This window comes from Oncorhynchus clarkii, unplaced genomic scaffold, assembly GCF_045791955.1.
Source record: "Oncorhynchus clarkii lewisi isolate Uvic-CL-2024 unplaced genomic scaffold, UVic_Ocla_1.0 unplaced_contig_6965_pilon_pilon, whole genome shotgun sequence".
In the NCBI taxonomy this organism is placed as follows: domain Eukaryota; kingdom Metazoa; phylum Chordata; class Actinopteri; order Salmoniformes; family Salmonidae; genus Oncorhynchus; species Oncorhynchus clarkii.
Genome location: NW_027258817.1, coordinates 45,188 through 52,635, shown reverse-complemented (window position 1 = coordinate 52,635; position 7,448 = coordinate 45,188). Strand labels below are relative to the sequence as shown.

General features: G+C 50.7%; 1 protein-coding gene across 1 annotated transcript; it reads left to right on the top strand.

Moving 5' to 3' along the window:
• The first annotated feature begins 4,580 nt into the window (after positions 1 to 4,580).
• LOC139398608 (transmembrane protein 200A-like) lies at positions 4,581 to 6,882 on the top strand. Its single transcript, XM_071144539.1, has one exon. It carries the CDS (start codon positions 4,581 to 4,583, stop codon positions 5,934 to 5,936), a length of 1,356 nt encoding a protein of 451 aa, XP_071000640.1. The 3' UTR covers positions 5,937 to 6,882.
• The last annotated feature ends 566 nt before the right edge of the window (positions 6,883 to 7,448 follow it).

Here is a 7,448-nt window from a genome sequence, read left to right as displayed (position 1 = left end):
GAGCTGTTCTCTCCATTACCGTCAGACAGACAGTATCGGAGCATGATGTCTCATACCAACAGGCTCAGAGACAGTTTCTATCTACAAGCCTTCAGACTGCTGAACACTTGAACTGGAAATACACATACACATTCATGCTACACACACACACACACACATACACATTCATGCTACACACACACACACATACACATTCATGCTACAAACACACAGACATCACAACTGCTGCTACCAGACTCTGCCACTTCATTTACATATAGTTTATGACTAAAGAAGTCCTTTGGGAGACCAGTACGGAGCCTATGAAGTTGTGCCGGGTTTCATCATTCATTCTAAACCATATCTAAAGTGCTTTGATGAACTCAAGCCAAAGGATGTGGCCCCGTGGCCCCCGTCTGTCTCTGTGTATGAATATTTACCTAACAGTGGAAAAGACATGTCTTCGCCATGTGCCAGTTCCACCATTTCAGTCCAGCGTTGCTGTTTTTCTCTGTGTTATCTGGCCACAGTGAGGCTGAGTCCAAACGACACCCTATAAAGCTCGTTTGCTTGCGGTCCTAAAAAAAAAAAAAATGGAAACGAGTTACCTCTGGTTTGTTTAGCCATTCCTATGGGGAAAAGGAATGAGGAAAGAATGGGGTTTTTGGGATAAACTTAGAAAATAAGGTCTGAGGTTAACACGGGCTTAGGATATACGTTTTGTTCTATGAGACCATGTCAGTCACGTAACATGACTTTTATGGACAATTAAGTCTTTTTGTGTTGTTTTATTTAATGACAAAAATGCCTCAAAATTCACAAAAAGTGACGTTAGCTGATGAAGATGATCTCATAAAACAAAACGTATCAGATCTCATTTTCGGCGTTTATCCCAAAAACCCAACAAAGACACTATTTTCATTTCCCATAGGCTTTGTCCAATGAACCATGAAGGAGATGGTGCCTACAAAAAGGAGTTGGTGCCAACAAAAAGGAGTTGGTGCCTACAATAAGGAGTTGGTGCCTACAATAAGGAGTTGGTGCCTACAAAAAGGAGTTGGTGCCTACAATAAGGAGTTGGTGCCTACAAAATGGAGTTGGTGCCTACAAAATGGAGTTGGTGCCTACAATAAGGAGTTGGTGCCTACAATAAGGAGTTGGTGCCTACAATAAGGAGTTGGTGCCTACAATAAGAAGTTGGTGCCTACAATAAGGAGTTGGTGCCGACAATAAGGAGTTGGTGCCTACAATAAGGAGTTGGTGCCTACAATAAGGAGTTGGTGCCTACAAAAAGGAGTTGGTGCCTACAAAAAGGAGTTACTACAAAAGAGCCATTACTATTGCTCTCTATTCACTGTACAGGGCTCTGGTCAAAAGAAACACACTGTATGGAATACGGTAAGATTTGGGATGCCGAAGATTTTTTGTTAAATGAACAGGACATGTTGATTATGTGACAAAGGAATTAACGTTTTTCTTATTTTTGTTATATTTTTTTGGTATTTTACCCCCTTTTTTCTCTCCAATTTCGATCTGGTCTCATCGCTGCAACTCCCCAACAGGCTCGGGATGCGAAGGTCGAGTCATGCGTTCTCCGAAACATGACCTGCCAAATCATGCTTCTTAACACCCACCCTCTTAACCCGGAAGCCAGCCGCATCAATGTGTCGGAGGAAACACTGTTCACCTGACGGACTGAGGTCAGCCTGCAGGCGCCTGGCTCGCCACAAGGAGTCGCTAGAGCACGAAGATCCAAGTAAAGCCCCCCCGGCAAAACCCTCCCCTAACCCGGACAACGCTGGGCCAAACCCTCCCCTAACCCGGACAACGCTGGGCCAAATCCTCCCCTAACCCGGACGACGCTGGGCCAAATCCTCCCCTAACCCGGACGACGCTGGGCCAAACCCTCCCCTAACCCGGACGACGCTGGGCCAAACCCTCCCCTAACCCGGACGACGCTGGGCCAAACCCTCCCCTAACCCGGACGACGCTGGGCCAAACCCTCCCCTAACCCGGATGACGCTGGTCCAGTTATGTGCCGCCCTATGGGACTCCCGATCACATCTGGTTGTCATACAGCCCAGGATCGAACCCAGGTCTGTAGTGACTCCTCTAGCTCTGCGATGCAGTACCTTAGACCGCTGCCCCACTAAGGTCTGTAGTGACTCCTCTAGCTCAGTGATGCAGTACCTTAGACCGCAGCTCCACTCGGGTCTGTAGTGACTCCTCTAGCTCTGCGATGCAGTACCTTAGACCGCAGCTCCACTAAGGTCTGAAGTGACTCCTCTAGCTCTGCGATGCAGTACCTTAGACCGCTGCTCCACTAAGGTCTGTAGTGACTCCTCTAGCTCTGCGATGCAGTACCTTAGACCGCAGCTCCACTAAGGTCTGTAGTGACTCCTCTAGCTCTGCGATGCAGTACCTTAGACCGCAGCTCCACTAAGGTCTGTAGTGACTCCTCTAGCTCTGCGATGCAGTACCTTAGACCGCAGCTCCACTAAGGTCTGTAGTGACTCCTCTAGCTCTGCGATGCAGTACCTTAGACCGCAGCTCCACTAAGGTCTGTAGTGACTCCTCTAGCTCTGCGATGCAGTACCTTAGACCGCAGCTCCACTAAGGTCTGTAGTGACTCCTCTAGCTCCGTGATGCAGTACCTTAGACGCAGCTCCACTAAGGTCTGTTGTGACTCCTCTAGCTCTGCGATGCAGTACCTTAGACCGCTGCCCCACTAAGGTCTGTAGTGACTCCTCTAGCTCTGCGATGCAGTACCTTAGACCGCTGCTCCACTCGGGAGGCCCAAGGAATCAATGTTTAAAAAATGTACTTGACTTTCATGTGTTTTGAGTGTTATCAGATCATCTTGGTACTAGAGACACTAGGTTTTAAAAGAATTGTTGCTTAGCAGCTTAATTGCAGCTAAAGCGTTTTAAGCTGTTTCACCTTGTTTATGGTCATGTGTGCACGCGAGTAGAACGCCACGTGAGAGAGTGTTTTCCCCGGGTTTTGTTTGTACCTTTACAATTTACAAGCTCGCCAACGACATGAAAGGTTTGGAACGGTTTGTTTCAAAATAGTTATCTAACTTTAATGATTTTCTGTGAAGATTAAAATGGAGAAAAAATAAGGTTGCTGTGATGCAAAACGTGGTAATAAATCTGTTAATCTCCAAAGGAATAAAAACATTAACGAAATACCTTTTATTATCTCCCTCTTATATAAAACATTTTGAACAAAGTGTTTCAACAGGGAAACATTTGGTTGTGTGACATATCAAAAACCTGAGAAGCTGTTTTTACAGTAGAACAATAGAGCAACAATGTTTCCGCAGTATGAAAGTGAGAACAGAACCTACGATCCTCGTCTCTACGAGGATAAGGAGTTCATTGTTTACAGGATACAGTGCAGCTTCCGCAGTATGAAAGTGAGAACAGAACCTACGATCCTCGTCTCTACGAGGATAAGGAGTTCATTGTTTACAGGATACAGTGCAGTTTCCGCAGTATGAAAGTGAGAACAGAACCTACGATCCTCGTCTCTACGAGGATAAGGAGTTCATTGTTTACAGGATACAGTGCAGCTTCCGCAGTATGAAAGTGAGAACAGAACCTGCGATCCTCGTCTCTACGAGGATAAGGAGTTCATTGTTTACAGGATACAGTGCAGCTTCCGCAGTGTCAAGTCTAAGTTTATTTTAAAGTGCATTTAACATGGGGTCACAACACACTTTACAAAAAGAGAAACAAAACAAAGTAGAAAGAAAGAGAGGGTGAGAGGGAGGGTGGGTGGGTGGGTGGGTGGGAGGGAGGGAGAGTGGGTGAGAGGGAGGGAGGGAGGGAGGGATGGAGAGGTTGGGTGGGAGGGAGGGAGAGGGAGGTTGGGTGGGAGGGGGTGAGAGGGTGGGAGGGGGTGGGTGGGAGGGAGGGGGTGAGAGGGAGGGAGGGTGGGTGGGAGGGAGGGAGAGGGAGGTTGGGTGGGAGGGAGGGAGAGGGTGGGTGGGAGGGAGGGAGAGGGTGGGTGGGAGGGAGAGGGTGGGTGGGTGGGAGGGGGTGAGAGGGTGGGAGGGAGGGAGGGGGTGGGTGGGAGGGAGGGGGTGAGAGGGAGGGTGGGTGGGAGGGAGGGAGAGGGAGGTTGGGTGGGAGGGAGGGCGAGGGAGGTTGGGTGGGAGGGAGGGAGAGGGTGGGTGGGTGGGAGGGGGTGAGAGGGTGGGAGGGAGGGAGGGGGTGGGTGGGAGGGAGGGAGGGGGTGAGAGGGAGGGTGGGAGGGAGGGGGTGAGAGGAAGGGTGGGTGGGTGGGAGGGAGGGAGGGAGGGAGGGAGGGAGGGGGTGAGAGGGAGGGAGGGAGAGTGGGTGAGAGGGAGGGTGGGAGAGTGGGTGAGAGGGAGGGTGGGTGGGTGGGTGGGAGGAAGGGAGAGTGTGGGTGGGTGGGTGGGAGGGAGGGAGAGAGTGGGTGAGAAGGAGGCTGAGAGGGAGGGAGGGAGGGAGGTGAACAATATCAACAACAGTATAAAACTATACAGGAAGCAGAAGCCACGTTAGTAGTCTCTTCTATTAACCTGCTGTTCTTCCACAGTGTTCCGATAGGGCGCTGGACCGAGTCGCACCATGAAGACCCAGAAGGCCGGGGCCCCCGGGGGCCCAACGCCAAGCTCTCCTTCCCCACGCCAACGGATGTCTGGTTTCAGCCTGCGGGGCCGGAAGAAGAAGGATGGCCTGATCCAAGGCAAGCTGCGGATCCGCTCTGTGCCAGGAGCCTTCCTAGTGCTGGGGGTCATTGTGGTGGTGGTGGGCACGGCTCTGGCAGTGGCTGGGTACTGGCCCTACCGGTCCCACCGATCATCACAGCTCCTTGGACTTGGACAACAAGGCTCTGGTTCTGTGGACAGAGCAGCAGGAGGTAGAGGTAAGGGTGTCTCTGAGCCCCAGTCATCCGGTTGGAACCTGGGGGCTAAGAGACTCCTGACCACGGCCAGTCTGATCCACAGTGAGCGGATGAAGCTCCTGGGACCAGTCATCATGGGAGTGGGGCTGTTCATCCTCATCTGTGCCAACACGGTGCTGTACGAGAACCGCGACAGGGAGACCCAGATGCTGCTGGCCCAGATGCAGAGCGTCATCTGTTCGGTGTCGGCGGCCGTGCCCTCGGCCGACCTCTCAGACATGTCAGCAGCCAACTCCATGGCCAGACACTACCAGTGGGTGAGCAGTCTGCCTGCCACCCACCTTAACATCCTCTGTCTGCAGCAGCTGGCCAGCTCAGAGCCCCTGCTGCAGACGACCAGAGACAGCAGGGAGGAGGAGGAGAGGGCTGACTATACGTACCAGCAGGCCACCGTACAGACGGAGGCTCTACACCACCAGGAGTCAGCCTCCACCCCTTCCCTCCACTCCTCCCATTCCAACTCCTGCAACTCCAGCAAGACGGACTTCAACACGCTGTGGGGCGGTGGTGAGCCAGGCGTAGGGGGCTCCAGCCCAAACCCCCAGCCCGCTCACCTCTTTAAGCTCCACAACTGTCTGGTGTCAGCCAGCTCCATGTCCACTCTGGGAGGGGACGACTGGGAGAGGTCGGAGGTCACAGCCATGCTTCCCAGGCGCTCCTACAGTCTTAACTACAGGACTAACCCAGGCCCCCACGGGCCCCAGACTGTAATACGTCTACAGGAAGGGGCCATGCGACCCGGGGGACCTGGGGCGGACCCACAGATAGTGCAGCACAAGCCCCTGCGGAGGGAACGCAGCTTGGACGTGTGTGTGAACATGGTTGGATGTGTGGAGACCCCGGAGCTCACCCCCGTAGAGGAACAGAAGCATCGCAGCTGGCCCCGGTTAGACCTGGGCTGTGCCCGCAGGTACCTGAAGCTGGACAATAAGGAGGACTCGGTGGACAGACTGCTAGACCAGTTGGAGCAGCAGTGTTCTCAGTGGGATAAGAGTTTCGGCTCAGGGCCTTTCCAATGAGACCCAGTAAGGGCCCCATATCTCAATATGGCCCCATATCAGGGTCCTCTGTCTGTTTGTTAAAAGCAGCTTATAAAGAAAGATCCTCATGGATGCTGATATATCGACGACCAGGAGTAGGAGCTTTTTCCGTTGGATTATAACTCTGTTTTCACTGACTCCTGAAACCGAGAAACCCTTTTATGTACGACATTGAATTCCTCTCCACAGCGTCGAGCAGCTTCCACATCTGAAGATACAAACCTTTTAGAAACCTTGTTACTCGGACTTCCCATGGCGTGGATATATAAACACAAGTGTCGGAGGACTGCAGACCAATTGGATCGGCTTGGCAGACGTTCTGTTTCAAGAGGGGAACAATACTCCATACTGTCAAAGATACGTTGGAGACATTTCCCAGTCTGTTTACTGGGTGGCAGTTAGGCGTGACACTTGGCAACACTGAAGGAATCAATTTGTCTTTCATTGCCAAGGCGTTGCTTGTTTCCAGGACACAACAAGCACATCCGAATGTGGGAGGTGGAAAACGCATTCTAACGAGGGACTGTCTTCACTGTGTAATCTATTTAAAAACCAAACTACTCAAATCTGTCGGCGAGCCTCAGATGTGCTTCTGATAACAGCTAGTAAAATAAAACACATGTTCCATAGACCAAAACAAGTGCATGATGATAGAGATGTCATGTGTAATCTACATCTACATAGTTATGCAGAATAATGCTTTAATTGGCTGTGGATCAGATAAACACATAGTTAATGATAGGTTGATAACACTTTATTTGAAGGTTACCTACATAAAGACTTCATTACACATTCATCAACAGTACATAAGCATTGATTAAGTATTATGTAGTGCTTGTTAATGGGTTATGTAGGGCTTATGAATGGGTTATGTAGGGCTTATGAATGGGTAATGTAGGGCTTATGAATGGGTAATAAATCCCTTCACGTACTATGTTGTCCGTTTGCTGTCCTTCTCCTGGTTATTACCAAGGTTGTGTCCCAAATTACACCCTATTCCCTATATAGTGCACTACTCTTGACCTGCACTCATAGGTCTCTGGTCAAAAGTAGTGGTCTGTATAGGGCAGGGCTCTCCAACCCTGTTCCTAGAGAGTTACCATCCAGTAGGTTTTAACTACAACCCTGTTCCTGGAGAGATACCCTCCAGTAGGTTTTAACTCCAACCCTGTTCCTGGAGAGTTACCATCCAGTAGGTTTTAACTCCAACCCTGTTCCTGGAGAGTTACCATCCAGTAGGTTTTAACTCCAACCCTGTTCCTGGAGAGTTACCCTCCTGTAGGTTTTAACTCCAACCCTATTCCCTATGCCAGGACTCCCCAACCCTGTTCCTGGAGAGTTACCCTCCTGTAGGTTTTAACTCCAACCCTATTCCCTATGCCAGGACTCCCCAACCCTGTTCCTGGAGAGTTACCATCCAGTAGGATTTCACTACAACCCTGTTCCTGGAGAGTTACCATCCAGTAGGTTTTAACTACAACCCTGTTCCTG

Excerpts from the sequence above, each read along its gene's own strand:
- LOC139398608 (XM_071144539.1), top strand. The coding sequence starts at position 4,581 with ATGAAGACCCAGAAGGCCGGGGCCCCCGGGGGCCCAACGCCAAGCTCT.